The following is an 18,613-nucleotide window of genomic DNA, read 5'->3' as shown; positions in this document are numbered from 1 at the left end:
AGAATGTCCAAAAGCAAACAACTGTCAGCAACGATGAGATGGCTGATGAGCAAATTGCTTTATACTGTATGTGGGCGGGTCCACAAACACGCTAGCAGCCTCAGCTTCAGTTTCAGCATTTACTCAGTTGCATGTCTCACATTAATCTGACAAAATAGACTCTCCTATTTTAATTAGTCCATCTATATGCCTAAAAACGCTGTTTTCTGTAAATGGATTGATCTTGCGGTGCACCCAAATTTTGGGTGATCCACGGCAGTAGGATTCATTCTTTTTTTTTTTATTTTCACTATATTTCTTGACATTGCATTCCACTCTACTGCCAACAACCAGGTGTATTTTCATGCAGATTAGAATCCAAATGGAGCTTTTTAAAATTCCCAATGGTTTCTAGTATTACAATAATTTAGCCATGTGCCAGAATTTCACAACACACTTGATACTGAATTGGAAACATGCCTCCATGGTAACCACTGTATCACTCGGGGATGAGGGTTAAAGTGAGGATGGCGTCTCTAGGGAGAAATTAAATGCAGAGGTCGACATTTACTTCAGACACTGACAAAGGCACTGCTCTTTATCTTTCCGGTACATGCATGTTCAACCTGTTGAGCTAAGAGGATGTAACCTCCTGACTGCTGAAAACAGAGCAATAAAGACAAGACGCGAATGTAAGCAGTAAAACGTGACGCCAGTGTGTACGGGTGGTTTCGAGGGTTTGGCTCTATCGCTCTGTTTCAGACATCATCTGCATGTTATTGTTTAAAATAGTCTTCCTGCTGCTACATCTGGTGCTGTTGTCCAGTTGGATTTTCATCTTATCTCTTTGAGTTTTGTCTATTTTTAGCTACTGAATGTATTTACTTCAGTTTCACATGCTGCCAATGACCAGATTGAAGCCTATTTGTGATTATCATGGAAACTACTTGAGTAATCTGAGACAGGAAAATTATTTTGCTTCTAGTCTTTGTGTGTTATTACAGCATGAGTAACACCCAGTACACTAGAGGCCATTTGTGTGAATGAGATTTCAATTTTCTCTTTTGTCATTTTATTAGTGACCCAAGCCATTATTTGGGTGTAATGAACCAGAGGTTGACAATGAAAAGTGGTTCGTGTCTATTCAACTGCTGACTTTTGTTGCCTGTCTTGGCAGCGTTTGCCACTTGGCACAGGACAGTGGAGGGAGTCAGTGAGAACCAACCAGGGTTGGCTGGCTTGTAAAACCACACCACATCCAGGCTTTGAATTATGGATCTGCGCTGGGAGCTAGCAGTGCTATAATCAGCAAGATGCCCAACTAAGTCATGCCTGCTGCTTTAATGACCCCCGAACAGCAGGTCCTGTTGATAAGAAAACCCCTCAGCCAAGAAGGGCACGGCTAGCGGTGCTCCATCGCCGCCCCGCTGCTCTTTACGGCATTTAGATGATTCCATCACGCTAATTGGTTTCATGTCGCTGCATAAGCAAGCTGTTGTTTGACTTTGGCTGATCCTTGTACTGATATGAATATTTCAGGAGCCTCTTTTTTTTTTTTCAACGCCACGGTGTGTAAATTCACGCTCTGGCCATTTTGTTTTGTCAGCTCCTGGGGTCGAGTTAAATTGAGCTACACCCTGCATCCAGTTGAAAAGTGGCTGTAGCATTGGGATGATTGTTGTGACAGCACGATTAAAAGTGCTAAAAATGTCAGCGTGCTTACACGGGCTGTCCACCAGGAAATTGCTTTTCTTTTCTTACTTTGTGCGGTTCTCGGTGAACTGATGTCTTGTTCAGTGGCGCCCACGATTTAGTCAGCGGTGGTCAGAGGTCAGAGGTGATAGGTCCTAGTAGATAGAGCAGTGAGAGTGGAAAATCTTTACTTTGACATTACTCACATAAAACTGTGATCTTTCCTGATCTTTGAAACATGGTCAGCACCAATAGAACGGCACATGCAGCAACCAAAGGAAATCATACAGTGAATTCTGATTGCGCTTTATCTGTGCGTAATTCAGTAATTTTCTACCTCCTACTCCAGCTTCAGAAACGATTTGCAATTGGAAGGTTAGAGAAACGTTCGCATTGGCAGACTGACAGATAGTTAACAAATGCGCACTCATGCCTTAGTGTTTGTACAGTATTGCAATTAAAGCTTCCCCCCCTACTGCACCAGTCAGTCATTTCTTTTAATCTTATCAGGATTTGTGTGTTTGCTGTATTGTAGCAGTTGTGTTTGGAGAATGGTTGCTGTGCAGCTGCCCACTGACTCACAGCCCAGTTTTAAGCCTGTTGGATTCGTGTGGAGCAAATCATAGAGATTCTGCTGGTTTCTGTGTTTGACAGATTGTGTTTAGAGCTGCAAGATGTGCTTGGTCGGTTCCTTTTTTTGAATAAATTATGAGCTTTTAGTGGTATTTTCAGATGCTCAGAATTTCCAAACATCTCACCTGCTCTTGGTTCACACAGACATAGAGCGTTGCCAATTCCTGAATGTTATTAAGTATAAAAATATTCACGACAGACGTCACCTCCTTTCATCCTATACAAATAGACATATTGAGTGAGAGTGCGCTGGCCTCCTGTTCCGTGGTCAGTTATGCCTCATGCCACCCTGCTTGCACAGACTTGCTTGTTGCACTGGACATGAAGTGCCTCTTTCTTAGTTGCTATGTGTCAATGAGTACATGTTTCCATGCAACTGCGGGAAAGAAAGAGAGAGTGAGGGAGGATATGTGGGAGAGTTAATGGTATCCACGAGACTGCCGTGTTTCCAAATGTTCCTTTACCTGCTCTGTTCACTCAGAGCTCAGCAGCTAAAACTGACCCGTACTTCACCTTAGGCTCTTTGTTTCTCCAAAGCCTCCTAATTGAAAAGAGGACAGTCTAGTGTGAAGGGCATACGTGTTGGCACACTCCGTCCATGAGTCACATGCCCAGACATCCAGTCTTATGTTGCCCCGCAGTCATTAGAGCCAGCATCTTATAGTCTTATCAGAAGACTTAAGAAAATTAGTGGTATAGAGTCTTCCTACGCAGCAGCTGCTGAGTGTGGACGTTCATGGGTGGAGCTTTGGAAGGTAGTGTAACTCAAGAAACACAGATGACAGATGGGACGAGAGGTGTTATCAACACCCACGGGCTTTAATGGCGAGACAAAAGTGTGCATCGATGCACACACTATTTGATACCTGCTATACCTGCGATTATGTAAGAGCGCTGTTGCATGCTCATCAGCTTTCTCAAGGAACACAATTAAACAGGTACGCCATGCATATATAAACAGGTCTAGTCCGCATACAGCTGGATACAATTGAAAAGACATCATTTTCACCTTATTGTAACCTCTTATTTACACAAACCTGTTTCTTTTTACATCCACAGATAGCGTTCTCCGATGTGCAGAAATGCATGTTTCCACTGGGCTCAAAGAAACTAGAGTACAATGGTGATGTACGCTGCATGCTGTGTGGCGGTAACACTTCAGGAAAACAACTTTCTGTTGCATTTAGCTCCCAACTCGGAGATAATCACCAATTAGGATTCACGTTAGAGCTATCAAATCACTTAAAGATCATAAAATAGTGGAGCTGAATCAATTGTTTTAACAACAGAAAGGGTCAAACACCCATGATCCATTCATCCATTGTGTTAATTAATCAGTTTGCATTGAAAAACCTTACATGGGGCTCCAAGAAACTGTGGTGGGTAATTCATATTATATCAGTATATTTATTATATACAATAAAATTGGGACGGAAAATGGATGGGCTTAACAGTAACTAAAACACAATATAAGACAATATGTAAAGAAATGAAGTCCCTTGATCAGTAGGTTTATCGTCAACTATCTGACTGCCTATAAGATGACTGCTGCTCATTGTGGATCAGAATCTGTTTATGAAGTGTCTACTCACTCTGCTCTGCCTGGTTCTTCTCTTACAGACTGCTGAGAAGTCATATTTTGGTAGGATTATGTCTGAGTCTAAAAGACTCAGCTTAGGTACAGTAATTTAGTTAATGGAGACGTGTGCACTAGGATGCGAACACGTGTTTTTTTTGTATTGCCAAAGCTTTGATGAAACTGTAAAACATTCCTCTGGACCACACGGACATCCTCTGCTGACTTTTGATCAACTGATTCTTCTAACTACACTCGTGACGTTTAGGAAGGTTGTCGATGAGACTAAGTGGCTTAAGAGCTTCTGACCTTGGATACCGAGAGAAGTACTCCGCTGTTCACACTATCTTTGCTGTGAAATGCGATCAGAACTTGTACGTCATTGCAGCCCGGTGCCATGCAGAGAAGAGTTAGCGGAGAAGCGGGAAGTAAGGAGAATGAGACGGAAGAAAAGGAAGGAAGGATCAGAAACAGACAAGCATGCTGTCCATTTGTTCTCACTCTCCTACCTTGTGTCTAGGGCACAATGAGTCATCATTGTGTGCACGCCGTAGAAGAGAACTGAATGAAGAGACATTTCTGAGTTTATTCAAAGGACAAACATGCAGTGGTCTCCATCGATCCCCGTTCTCCCTTTAGCACTGTACTTCATCCTCCCCTCCTTTCCCCCTTTCTGCTGATTGCAGCTCATGCTATCTTTCCATGGTACCCGCCTTCATCCGCTGTTGTCAGTTTATTAAAAGTGAAATCTCTCCTCTTGAATTTCAATTGAGAGGCTTCAAAGTGAGCGGCTCACTGGTTGAGGGGGTCATCAAACGAGCCGAGTGCTTCAGCGTTACAGGCTTCAGAGGACTCTCAAGGCCCACTGCTGCACAAAAAAACCTGGCAAACTCCCAGCCGTCCCAATATGAAATAAACTCAAGTGTCCTCTTCACCATATTTCTTTATTATTATTATTGACTTTTTCGGGCAGGAGATTCAGGCCCACAATATTGTGAAAGGAACAACAATTCTTCAGCTGCCTACAGCCTACCAAAGTCAGTTGCAGCCACTCTGATTCAGTGATATTGTCAGTGGTATTATTTTATTTCTGATGTCATGTTCTGCCTTGTGCGAGCTGTGATTTCCAAATTACATTTTTTTTTTAGGCTATGGCTTTTGTCAAGTGGCACAATTGGAGCAATGTGACATTTCGGTCTTTGCGTATTCATGATTGTACGACATGATTGTACTGCTCAGACTGTCAAATGCACAAAGCACAGTTTCAGCAAGCACAGTTTGTTCCCACGTTCCCCTTAAATTCACTGGTCTCTGTCCTCCAGACGCTCTGAACGTACTTGACATGTGGGCTGCTCGTTTGGTCGTTATGTCCTGTGGGCAGGATTATTGCAGATGGCCTGAGTGGATGCACATTTGCATAAATGCATACATGTTGTGAAGTGCGAATCTATAGAGGGGAGGTGTGCATTTGTCACACTGACAGCCTGTCATACATTTGAAAAGACTGCTTCCTTTAACATTTCCCAAACCAAGGATATATGTACCTCAGCTGAGTAGATGAATAGACTGTTAAGTAGCTCAAGTCATTTGAACAACTTAAAAATTATGATTTTATTCAATGGTTTTGGCTCACATATTTGGTTTTATGAAGAAGGCAAACATATTTATTGGTGGTTTTACAACCATAAGCTTTTCCCTCACTAGGGCTCGGACACACCAAACCCACATCAAAGAACTACCATCAACATAAGGTGCACCTATGCCAAAAAGATGCACATTAACGATCCGCCAGCCATCTAGCGTGTGGTTCTCATTTGTGTGGGAGGAAATAAAGGTCCAAACCAGGAAGTGGCAGTCATTCAAAAAGTGAAACACTATTATAGTACTAGCTAGATAGCTAGGAAGTTTTTTTCAGCTCTTTTTCTGTCTATTGTTTGTAGCTCACCAGCTGAGTTGGTTCACATTAGTTTTGCTGTAGAGACGTCTACAAGCTGATGAAGGCTGAAATAAAGTCTAAAGAGGTTTGGGCTAAAATGTTCCCACCCCCACCCCTTCGACAATCAGCAGAAGAGCCCGACCTTTCCCGGTATCTTGTAATGAGATCTGTTTAAACTTCCCGAACTGATTCAGCTGTACTTCCTCCCACTGTCCAAAGACATGCTTGTTAGGTTAATTGGTGATTCTAAATTGGCCGTAGGTGTGAGTGTGGTTGTCTGTCTCTATGTGTTAGCCCTGTGAGAGACTGGCGACCTGTCCAGGGTGTACCCCACCTCTCGCCCAATGAGAGCAAGCGGTTACAGAAAAATGATGATGGAAAATGAGAAAACCCTTCTTGACGTTGTCGTTGCATTTTCTAATCAGAGTGATCTTTCGCTGGCGGGCTCCATCTTTGATCCAACATGCTATGCCATGCTGATGCCAATGTTGTAATACAGTAGAAGCTACAGAAAGCAACAGAAGCCCACCTGACCGTGAGCTTGGTGTGTCAAAGCTCTAACACCTCATGGCGCGACTGACATTAAGATATTCAATAACCCGTTGAAGCATCCAGCTGCCGCCCACTAGTAGATTCAGCCCAAGCTTACTCAAACCTACTAAAAAAGGACAATGTAAATATAAAACATAAATAAAATATGAATTCAAATGCAGACGTTATGAACATGGTGGCTGGTGTGGATTAAGTTAGTACTCGAGCTCATTTCATTGCACTGTGGGAGTACATCAAACAAACGGCTGGGTCCGTCTGCAGTAGATAAATCTAACTAAAAAGCTGAGCTGAAATCTTTTCTGACCTACGCCACATGCAGAGAGGCTCGATAGACACATACAGAGAGAGAGGCATCTGTATTCTGCGTCAGCCAGCCATCAGATGCTGCAGCTGTGGACTGCACATTTTTTCATTTTTTCATTTTGCTTCCGTGCATTGAAGCGTAAAGTAAATTCATAAACACACTCCTGCGTGTGGCTATAATTATTTAATCTATTCAATCACTGCATTTATTTAAAGACAGGGACAGTATTTTGTACTTCTCTACCATTTCAAATGTCATTTTGGTAATCTAATTTTGCAGTGCTTTCAAGCGAAACCTCACCCCACTGAAATGAGAGCACACTCGCTCATTAGTGTAGCCTTTGACAATGATGGATAAGAGACACATCATTGAGTTAATTGGCGGCTCCGATGGCGATATAAGCTTGGAGACCTACACCTACTAACTAACCTGCCTCTCTCTCCCCTGTGCCGCCGCCTTCTGCTTCATCATTAGATGGTGGTTCTGATGGACCCCATGGAGGATCCAGACGACATCCTGCGTGCCAACCGCTCCAGGGAGAAGACTTACATGTTTGACGTGGCATTCGATTTCTCAGCCAGTCAGGTGAGTTAAAAAAAAAAAAAAACACAATTTCAAATTTCAGTCAAGAACCAAATGTGTTTTATGTGCTCATTTATCACTTGAAAATGTATTTCTTTCCTCCTGTGCAGGAGGAAGTGTACCGAGCTACAACCAAAGGGCTGATTGAAGGCCTGATCTCAGGCTACAATGCCACTGTGTTTGCCTACGGACCCACAGGTTTGTGTGTTTTTTTCTGTGTGTGTTGCTCTAGACCCAGGTAGATTACTTAGTGCTCTGTCTGAACAGAGGTGCTTCATCCACCAATTACATGTGCTACCTTTGTGACACTTAATCTCTGGCCAGCATGAGTCAGTTAGCCAGCACACTCTCAGGAAACGGGCGAGACGTCTTACTTGCATCCATTTTAGTTTTTTTTAATTTTAGCTCAGGTCTGATTAGAAAATGAGTCATACTCTGCTTCTTCCATTTCCGTTGCGTAGTGACGGACCAAGTTAGTGGACTGAGTTAGCTGAGTGCTGTTGCTGCTCAAAGTTACCCATCTGTCTCTTGTTTCTTTGCCACCCTTCTGTCCCTCCATCTGTCTCGGACATCTTTGTCTCCTCTTGCAGAGAAGTAGTCAGGTGAGCCAGGGACTAATTAAGACAGCACATCTGGATCTGTCAGTCGTGCAGGAATACTAAACATGTTTAGCTTCAGGAAACATTCTATATTTGACCCTCATCTTTCATAAGGTGGTGTTTTGATTAATACTAGTAGTATATTCATTGTGAATTTAATTGATAAATACATAATGGTATAAATGATATATATAAACTGCATTAAATAATTTATCCTTTGGGCTCTTTAGCTGCTAAATGGTGCACAGTTTACATCAATTACTGGCAGATTTTTTCAGTCTGCTGTTTGTAGCTCACCAGCTGAGTTGGTTCACATTAATTTTGCTGTAAAGAAGTCTAGAAACAAGCCGATGGAAGCACCAAAAAGAGGTTTGGGACAATTTATCCCTGATATCCCCCACTTCCACAATCAGCGTAAGAGTCTGACCCTTCCTGGTATCGAGGTTTGGCCCATATTATCTACTAATGCGATCTGCTCTTAAACTTTCCAAACTGATTGGGCCGTCCCGATTACTTCAGAATAATCCTTGAGAGAAACAAGTCTACAAGGACACGGCGGTGCAACGGTGAAATGTCTAGCCTTTGAGACTAACATTAGCTACAAGTATTAAAAGGCTACATGGAGTTCTTCCTCTTCTTCTTCTTCTTCGACCCTTTACATGAATTTTCTTTAGAGATGATGTGAGATGCTCTAAATAATGGTAGTGTGTTCCTGCGCTATTATTTTCAAGTATTGTTGTGCAAGCAAGTTTTAGGTTACAGCCGAGAGAATGACATCTGTTAAGTTTATTCTTATATGTTTGATGCAACCTGACTTCAAAGTTGGGATTTATTATTAATGTATTTATTATTATTATTATTAGAGCACCCCTTAAACTGTTAAAAATGATTAAATACATGCTAAATGAAATCAATAAGTGTAAAGAATCTATCTCAAAGTCGTCTGCTGCCATCAGGTTGTGGGAAGACGTACACCATGTTGGGGACAGACAAGGAGCCCGGCATCTACGTCCGAACTCTCAACGACCTGTTCCGTGCCATCGAGGAGACCAGTGACGACATGCTGTACAGCGTCTCCATGTCCTATCTGGAGGTAGGTCTTTTCATTTTACGTCAACAACTTGTATTCCCGTCACGTGCCCACAGAATCATCAGAGTTAGTGCAGCGGCAGTGACACATCTTTTTAATTGCCCTGCAGAGGGGCTTTGAAATGTTACAGCCATTAAGTTGATTGCTCACTCAGAGATTTCTGCTGATTTGTTCACGTGTGAACCGCAGACATCCATCTCTGCTTCTGTCCACATTGCATTTAGGTTCTGCTCTCATCTCTCCACACTGATAACATCTGTGGTTGTTAGCTAATGCCAACTGCAGGCAGATACTGCTGGTGTCGCTTTACTCTGTATCCATTTGAAATGAGCTGGCATCCTCATCCACAACCCCACAGAAAAACACAGACACAGATGAAGACTGTTGTATGTCTCCTGTTGTCCATCATGTTGCTCTGCTGTTTTCTAAAGCATGCTTAATTGCCTTGTTGCTGTTGCCACTTGTTGAAAGAAGCTATAATTTTAGTTGCCTTGTTAAGAAAACAAAGCCACTTACTTACTTACACAGCAGAGGTTAGTAATAAAAGCATCAGAGCTATCACTGGGTGTTCAATTTCTACCGTATAATTTCTCTATTTTCTTTTCTTTTTATATTTAATTGAGTGTTTCCCACAAAATTTTGAAGACTAAACAAAATGCTTTTGAGACGTGACATTCTGTGGGCAGATGTATGTAAGATTAAATAAAGACTCAGTAAATCTAATTTATAGTAAACAGTTGACTTTCAATCTAACTTTGCTAGCTAGCGCTTATAAAGTTAAGCTAGTTCACGTTACATCTGGAGTCGTTTCCTTCGGGTTTTGACCAACTCTCTTTAAATAACTGTAAATCTCCATGGTCTAAAAAACCAAGAGCACAAATTGCTTCGTGCCGTTTTCCCCGTCAGGTTAAATTCAGTACAGAACAGGTGAGTGGCCGGTGTCCTATCAAGAGCAATAGGAAAAACAACGCAAGCACAGCGTTGTTTGAAACGTGCAAATATATTTCCGATTCGTTATGAGAGCATGGCGGTGTAAATTAGACCCTGGCGGGCCGCCATAGTTTTAGCATTGCAACCCTGTAATTAGTTTTTTTATATAAGGAGAGACATTTTGTATTAGTTTAGCACCAATACAGATTGTCACTGCCTAATTACTTATCTTCATGTAGCCACAGAAACTCTTTTTGTGGCCACACATTTGGCGTCATGATGTAAAGTGAAACTTTGTCATTCTTCCATCTCACCTGCTACTTTAACACCATTATCGATTGAAGAAACATGCGAAATAACACAGTACATCACGTATTATTTTCCAGATGTAAAGGTGCTTTTGTGGTACAGAAACTCTCAGTACTTTCAGGTGTGAAATGAGCTGTTTCCTGTCAGCTGAGCGATTACCTCCGCCTTTGTCAGCGGATGACGAGCCACGGATAAAACGGCGTAGCTGATGTTTCTCTGTGTGCTTTCTGGCCCTCGTTCCACACCTCATTACTGACAAGAAGGTACAGCTCAGCCTGTGTGTTTAGTGACAAAGGATCCAGCAGCACTGGATACAAAGGAGTCGGTTCATTTGACTCTGAAAGCAGAAACTACGCCGTACTCCTCTGTGCTTAAAGAGGTCACTTTGGGCTCTTCTTGAGTTCACAAATGTAACCTAATTTTCTAGTTACTTAATTGCACGTATTATTTAAATTCAGGGAATTTCACATTTTAAAAAAAACTTTCCTTTCCTTTCATTCTGGAAATGATTGCAGCAATCAACATAAAGAAGAATGAGTCATTTATTTAAATATTTTCCAGCTAAAGAAAAAGCTTGGAGCGAAAGAAAAGAAAATGATGACAACAGAAAGCGTGAATCAGATGATGAATATAACCTTGTATCGAGAGACAAAAGAAGCAAATATGAAAAGAACATTTGGCCGCCAACAGAAAAGGAAAAAGGCACAATACAAGCACTTGTTGCATACAAATTTTCAATCAGACATCAAAGTTACATTCTGTTTTCAGTGCCAGACACTATCATTATGTTCAGTGATTGACAACGTTATTGAAGCGGAGCTCTTTAGTAGCGGTCGGGGTGGGCGGAAGCGAAAAATTTCCTATTAAAACGCCAGTCATCCAGTCAGGATGCTCCCTCCCCTGGTTGAACTCAACGGGATGTGTCCTGACCATAGACTGGTCTGTGGTCCTCACACAAGGATGTGTGTGTGTGTGTGTTAAGTGTGTGTGTTTGCTGTTTCTAGGCAGCAATCTGTTACCACCGCTGCCTCGCCACAAAGAGGTTAAACGCCGTTTTATAGCCCGACCGAGCGAAGTGCACACATCTGCTCCTTTTCTTTTTCAGATCACACTCCGTTTCACGTGTGCAATCTCCCGAACACGTGCACGGAAACACATAAATATAACCTTCATGGATAAAACGACACCATTATCCATTCTTTACCATTGACCCTTGTTTGCTCATGTGGTTCTGTGTCACATTTGGAAAACTTTAATAGGAGGACAAACCCTTTTAGCTACATTACCGAGGCTCAGCGGAAGGCAGAGTCAGCCAGCTGCTTCTGGCTACTGCTTTGGTCCAGAATTAAACACCTCAGCAACTTAGGAAAGCAGCCATGTAAGTTTCTTCTGGCACAGAAGATGAATCTTAAAAGGGAAAATTGCTGCTTTTTATGTGGGTATTTGGTCAGTATGGATGGGAATTATTGCACGCCCTACCTACTCTATGCATCGTAGCCAAGCAACCTGCCCAGCTCATGAAGGTGGGCTTTTAAATCCCAGTAATGTTCTGTCCTTTCAGTTTTTTCCTATTTATCCATGGGATGTTGAAGAAGATTTCAAGCACACCTCTTTCCAAATAAAGAGTAAAACATCCGTGCATTGTAACTCAACCACGGGATCCTTTGGTGTTGGCATTTGCGTCCAACAAAAACAACCCACGCTGGCATTAATGCTAATTGCAGAATGATTATGTTTCTGTTAACAACCTCTGCGCTTACGTTCAAATATGCAATTTTAGCTCTTGGAAAGTAAAAATAAAAGCAATACAAGCAAGCAGAAGATGAGCGCCATCTAAAACAATCACTGGATTCTCAGAGGAAAAGACTAGAAATGAAAAATTGGTCTTCCGAGAACCAATGATGTCACTGGTTCCTGGAGCTGAAGATCAGCAAAGGGCCCTTTCAATAACTTTGGTTCTTCGCTCGCCTGATTTTTCCTCCAGCGCCACCACGATGTTGTGGTTTTTCGGTGAAATGTGTTGGATTGTCAGGTTGAATTTCAACAACTATGACTCCCAGAGCTGCTAACATGACTGGACACACTCAGCCTTCACCAGCAATGAGAGTGCTAATGGAAAAAATAACAGAACGGGTGTCTCAACTGTCAGTGTCTGTAAAAGCAGCCGCCTTGACAAATAAAAAGTGTCTTTACATTTCCAAGCTCCTGGCAGACTGGCATCCAGTGGTCGCTGTCCACGATGTCACTTCCTGCACTGAGCTTTTATGCGGTACAGTGGCTTTCACTGCTTAACCGTCGCTGTCAGTCCCAAGGAGTCGCTTGAATTTTCTTTTCAAGAAAGGAGAGCACAGGCCCAGGTTTGACGACAGCCTGCCACCCAAAAAGTTTTATTTTTTAAAGAAACCTGCTGAAAATGTTGCACTTGAAATGTTTGCGGCAGGTTTAAGTCTGTGTAGGAGCCCTGAAAGCTTGAATGGAGCCTTTTCAATGGTCGAAGATGGTTAATGGCTGTGTATTTCTACTCGCACGAGCATGTTGTCCACAACTCTGGACAACTCTACCTACTGAGCCACAGCCGCCCCATAAACATGTCCCCAGTATGTGTGTCCATGTCCTAAGGAACATCATCTTCTGCTCTTTATTGCAGGTGCATTCAGCTGACAATTTATATTTCTATCTGCGTCTTTTTAGATCTACAACGAGATGATTCGTGACCTGCTGAACCCATCCTCTGGCTTCCTAGACCTAAGAGAAGACTCCAAGGGGGTGATTCAGGTTGCTGGCATCACAGAGGTGTCTACCATCAATGCCCAAGAGGTGAGACAAGTCACCTAACCCGCCGCTGGATGACTCATTTATTTCAGTCCAGCACCACAAAGAACTCGACTCGTGTCTTTTTCAGATCATGGAACTACTGATGAAGGGCAACAAGCAGCGCACACAGGAGCCAACAGCCGCCAATCAGACATCGTCCCGCTCCCACGCCGTGCTGCAGGTGGCCGTCAAACAGCAGAGCCGCTGTCGTGACGTCCTGCAGGAGGTCCGCTTCGCACGCCTCTTCATGATCGACCTCGCTGGCTCTGAGCGAGCAGCACAGGTGTGTATATATAAACTCGGTCTATCTAAAACGCTAATGAAAGGTAACAGAGTTTCTTGAAGATGTTTGGAATTTATCCAAGTAGCTTCTTCAGTTCTAAGAGTGTTGGGGAATTGGAGTTTAAATGGGAACATCTGTGGGTGTTACACATCATAAACTTACATGACTAGTGTCTGTTAACAACCAGATACTTAAGCTTGTTACATACTCCACGAAAAGCGAGACATTTGTTCTCGCTCCTAGGGCTGCAAGAACAAGAAAAAAGTTCATTGAAAGAGACTGTTTGACTCTGTCCTCTTTCTCCAATGAATGATGCTCTAATGACCCCTTGTCAGTCAGAGGCTCCATTCTCAAGGTGTGAATGGGGGTGAATCTTCTTGGGGACAGATGTTGAGGCTGTGTTGTAGATTGATGGCAGATTATATCTCACTCCACCTCCTCTGTTCAGAGAAAGGTTTTTACATTTAACATAGATGGCTTCCTTTATCGTTTACCATCTCTCTTCTCTAGCTAAAATGGGGACATTGTTGTCTTCAAAGGAGTGTCCTAATTATAATTAGTAGTTGCACAATATCATCATATCATATCATGCTGTTTGACCATGCTCCAACTGTACACACTACTGTTCGCACAGTAGTGTGTACAGTAGGAGCAGTGGGCAGCAGCCCCCGACGCCTCAGCCATGGATACATGTCCGAGTTGCACCTCTAAGCACTACTCCACAGCTCCTCCAAAATGCAAACCTCCCCGTCGGGGAATCGAACCCCGGTCTTCCGCGTGACAGGCGGAGATACTGTCCACTATACTAACGAGGAATGAAATGGAGTACGATGGAATATTTGACTACGATGGAAACCACTTACGTGTTTTTATTACAATACAGCTATTGCAACATGTGATTGTACAAATTTAAATTTTATCATGGTGCATTGTTATAAATATAACAGTAGTAAACTGAAATATATAGGGCGGCACAGTGGTGTTCGCAACTAGCTTGTCAAAATAAGTGTGGAGGATATGTGTGGAGACCAAAACAGAGCCAAAATCTGTGTTTAAGTTTGCCATATAAACTTACAAGGTTACGATACATATCTCAGTGACAGTCACAGCTGGTTTCTGTTGCCCCCCGAGGGGCCAAAAAAAAACAGTTATGAGGTGTAAGTAAAATATGTGTACTCGTCTGCCGCCGCTGGCACGAAACCAACAAGAAGATTCTAATAAGTGTTGTTATATTTCTTTGATAATTGTAATCATCATGTGTTGCTTTCCTTCTCTCTCTCTCTCTTTGTATAATCACTGGAAGAAAAATTCTGTTCTGAAACAGAGAATTAAAAGCTTGAGCAGGATTGTACAATAAAAGCATTTTTTTTTTTTTTTTAACAAAGATTACGAGGGATTCAAGTGGAAGAATTGAGCAGCCAGATAAATCGTTCTCAAGCACAGCCGGTGTAATGCTGTTTCGCTTTGTGAAATATTTTCACACTGGTACGGTCGATTCAAGCAGAGCTGCATTATGAGACGATGAAGAGGAGCCAATTCATTCTCTAGGCCTCATTTGGCCTTCTTTTTAAGCACTTAGGTGAAGTATTTGTTCAGGTTTGTGATTGCGTTTTTCAGCTTTTGTCCGTCATATAAATGGCTTGTCTTTGTTGCTCACGTCGCCGCCGCCTCGTGCTTCCACAGTTTGAGATTAGCATGCAAACAGTTGGCTAGTGAGAGCACTTATTCACCTTGGAGACTGTTTGAACGGTTCACCGCCATACTATTGATGAACAGGCACATCCATTAGGAATTGAGCAGAACAGAGAGCTGTTAGTCAATTGAGGTCACTGGGAACCATTTCTCTGCCTCTAAAGAAGAGGCGTGCATGCAGTTAGTGAAAGTTGAAGTTGATTTCGTTCAGTACTGGTGGAGCAAAGGTAGGAGGTACTGCCACCTGCTGGTCAAGAGGAAAGAAAACATTTAATCTACTCCTTTCTGTTCTGAAGTTGGAGTGTTGTTGGTTTATCATCATCATCATTATTTATACCTAAACAAGAATCCATCCAGTTGTATCTGGTGTTTTATGAAGGGAAGTCTGCTAATTTGGGTCCGGACAATCCGAATGTGACACTAGTCTAATTCAAATATTGCTGAATCCTGATTGGTGCGTGAAAGTTTGTGACGTTACCCTTGTTTACACGGGCAATATCGGCTGGAAATACAACAGCAGAAGAAGAAGAACTTTTTTTTTTTTTTTTCCCAACTTTACATGACCACATTTTGTGGTTGCCACTCGCGTCGATTCAAAATCCATTCATCCTTTCAAAGACTTGTTTGAACAACTTGTTGTTTTGCTGCTTCCGTGTTTCTGACCCTCGTGTCGTCAGTTGAAGTTTACTCCACGTGGGACAATCACGTACAAAATTAACGAAGAATGCATTTATTTCTGTCCAAGAGAAACAATCAGATCAAGTGTTTACATGGTTGTTGGTCAGTCTGGTTTAAAGTTCCATCCAGATAGGCCAATCTATTCTCACTGATGTGTTTAAATGAGGCATTTTTGTTCAGATTAGACCGATTATTAATGAAATACTACTACAGCAGAAATTTGTCCAAATCAGGTTTTTGACTCTTTCTTCAAGCCACTGAATATGTTATTGGTTCAAGTCTAGCTGGATACCTTTGCAGCATTTTTTTTTTATTCTCCTATCTCTCTTGTGCTCCAGTTTCTGTCAAGGACATAAAAAGCATTACTGATGGTGTAAGTTCAGAGGTGTTCTCACTCATCTTTCTCTGCATCTCTTAAGACTCAGAATCGGGGTCAGCGGTTGAAAGAAGGCGCTCACATCAACCGTTCCCTCCTGGCTTTGGGCAACTGCATTAACGCCCTGAGTGACAAAAACGGCAACAAGTACGTCAACTATCGAGACAGCAAGCTGACGCGCCTCCTGAAGGTACGGCTGTTTAAAGGTCCAGCGGCGTTGATGATTCCGATTCATGTTCTTTTGTTACATTCATCATCCTCTTTCTCATCTTTGAACCATAGGACTCATTAGGCGGGAACAGCCGGACAGTCATGATAGCCCATATCAGCCCTGCCTCTGTGGCTTTTGAGGAGTCTCGTAACACGCTGGCGTACGCTGACCGTGCCAAAAGCATTCGAACACGGGTGAGCATGACATATTTAAAGTTTCAGCTGCTTTTCTGCTTTTACTAATTAATAGATAGAGATAGCTTTAATGGAACAATAAAATATTTCATTATATCTCATATAAAACCTTAACAGATGTTGAAACTATGAACCATGTGACAAGTATTCCTTCTCGTCATTGCATGCTTCAGGTGAAGAAGAACCTGATAAATGTGTCGTACCACATTGCTCAGTACACCAACATCATCTCGGACCTGCGCTGCGAGATCCAGCGCCTCAAAAAGAAGATCGCGGATCAGGCGAGCCGCCAGCTCAACTCAGACCGGGCCGACATCCGCAACGTCCAGGGTGAAGACCACACCGCTGGCTTCAGTACACGAAGAAATGTCTGCCAATTGAAGCCACTCAACGATAACTGTTTCTTTTTATGCCGTCTGCAGCGGAGGTCCAGGCCCACTCCAGCCAGCAGAGCCGGGCCGAGATGGATCATCTGAGGGAGCAGCTTCTGGATGCTTTCCGCCAACAGATGGAGATCAGGAAGAGCCTGATGGAGCTGGAAAATAGCAACATGGAGATCCAGATTGACACCTCCAAACACCTTCTAACCATTGCAGAGTCAGTGTTTTAGTTGTAACCATAACAACTGTACTTCTACGGTCTTTGTTTTCTCATTAACTCTCACTGATGAAGGTGACCTGATTAGGAGTGTATGCCTCCAAATGTGCTGTAGCTCCAAAAACCAGATAACATGTTATGATTGCTGGCAGTTTAAATGTACGTCTGTGTGTTGTTCTCGTAGCTGGGAGCAGGAGCGGAGCAGACGCAGGAGGAAGTGGCGTGCAGAAAGGAGGAAGGAAAGTATGAATAAGGATGAAAGTGAGAAGGACTCTGATTCCCCTGAGTCTCCCCCGGACAGCGCAGAGACCCAGGAGGTGGCAATGGCTCGAGAAAACCTGGTCGCGCTCATGGCCGAGCAGAAAAAGATTCACAAACAGAAGGTGAGATTCTTAACAATCAACTGAAAACAGGTCCGCAGCATCTTCTTCAATCTGATCAGTTAATCGCTTCTCTCCTAGGCGTTGCTGGAGCGCAGGTTTCTGGAGCTGAGGGACCGAGCGCGGCGCTTGGAGGAGCTGCTGCCTCGGCGGGTGAGCTCAGAGGAGCAGCGCGAGGTCCTGGGCCTCCTCTGCAAGGTGCACGAGCTGGAAATCGAAAACGCCGAGATGCAGTCCCACGCGCTGCTCAAAGACAACGTCATCAGGCAGAAAAACTTCGTGGTGCAACGCTTTGAGCAGCACAGGCACCTGTGTGATGAAATCATCCAGCAGCAGAGGCAGTTTATTGATGGTGAGTCTGTCGGAGAGCTGCAAAAAAAGACTCAGTGAAACAGATCATTTATTCATTTCTCAAAACATCTGATGGTGCTGGGTACTCATGTGAAAATTGTCTGTGTTTCTCTGAGGAAACAGTTAATCCAGTCATGAAGAAATCGTTAGCTGGAGCCCTAGTCCAGTTAAAATCTGCTTCATTTAATTATACTTGTCTTGTGTGTTGCAGACCACAGTCTGCTCGTACCTCCCCACCTCCAGGAGCTGTATGATGTGTACATGAGGGAGCAAGATGAGAGGAAGCTGGACAGAGCGATGGCCCTGGATAAGGTGACAACCAGACACACCATCAAGGTAATCACAGCCTGACAAATCAATTCATTAATAAACTAATTTGACATAAATAAGATGAGCGCTGGTATAAAACCTTCCTGTGCTCTTATTTCCAGGAGGGCTCTCTACCCAAGATCACCCTGCCTGTTCAGGGTCGCGACAACATGCAGGACATGGACTCAGACCAGGAGAGCGTGCGCAACATGTGCGCCGACAGCAGACGAGGTCAAGCCAAGATCCGCAGACACACTTTGCCTCCCATTCTGCCCGAGCCTGAGCTGTAAGAGGACGTCTCGTTCAAATGTTTTTCATTTCAAATTTCTAAAGCTGTATTTAACTCGGAATGTCACTGTAGCCGCACGCACGGGGTCACAATTTTGTTCTCTTTCTACCTGCGTCAGGGACAATAACAGGGTTTTCAAAAGCAGCCCTCACGCCAGGCAGATGAAAAACTCGTCTGTAATGACCCCACCTCCCATCCACATTAATGGGAAAGGCAACAGAGAGGTAAGCACATTTCTAATACGCAGTAATTGCTCC

The 18,613-nt window shown here is 43.2% G+C and overlaps 1 protein-coding gene across 2 annotated transcripts in view; it reads left to right on the top strand.

Annotated features, from left to right (window-relative positions):
- Positions 1-18,613, top strand: part of kif19 (kinesin family member 19) — a 34,588-nt gene that overhangs the window by 13,013 nt on the left and 2,962 nt on the right. For both annotated transcript variants that reach the window (XM_084567406.1, XM_084567405.1), the window contains exons 3-16: positions 7,147-7,257; positions 7,365-7,452; positions 8,810-8,946; positions 12,874-12,999; positions 13,085-13,279; positions 16,069-16,215; positions 16,308-16,430; positions 16,604-16,760; positions 16,853-17,027; positions 17,212-17,410; positions 17,489-17,759; positions 17,970-18,094; positions 18,190-18,353; positions 18,475-18,580. In XM_084567406.1, coding sequence (XP_084423532.1) covers positions 7,147-7,257; positions 7,365-7,452; positions 8,810-8,946; positions 12,874-12,999; positions 13,085-13,279; positions 16,069-16,215; positions 16,308-16,430; positions 16,604-16,760; positions 16,853-17,027; positions 17,212-17,410; positions 17,489-17,759; positions 17,970-18,094; positions 18,190-18,353; positions 18,475-18,580 — 2,124 coding nt within the window. The remainder of the gene's footprint in view (positions 1-7,146; positions 7,258-7,364; positions 7,453-8,809; positions 8,947-12,873; positions 13,000-13,084; positions 13,280-16,068; positions 16,216-16,307; positions 16,431-16,603; positions 16,761-16,852; positions 17,028-17,211; positions 17,411-17,488; positions 17,760-17,969; positions 18,095-18,189; positions 18,354-18,474; positions 18,581-18,613) is intronic.

Source organism: Chelon labrosus, assembly GCF_963514085.1.
Source record: "Chelon labrosus genome assembly, chromosome: 19".
Taxonomy (NCBI): domain Eukaryota; kingdom Metazoa; phylum Chordata; class Actinopteri; order Mugiliformes; family Mugilidae; genus Chelon; species Chelon labrosus.
Note: the sequence above shows the minus strand (reverse complement) of the source record. Positions and strands in the feature narration are given on the sequence as shown.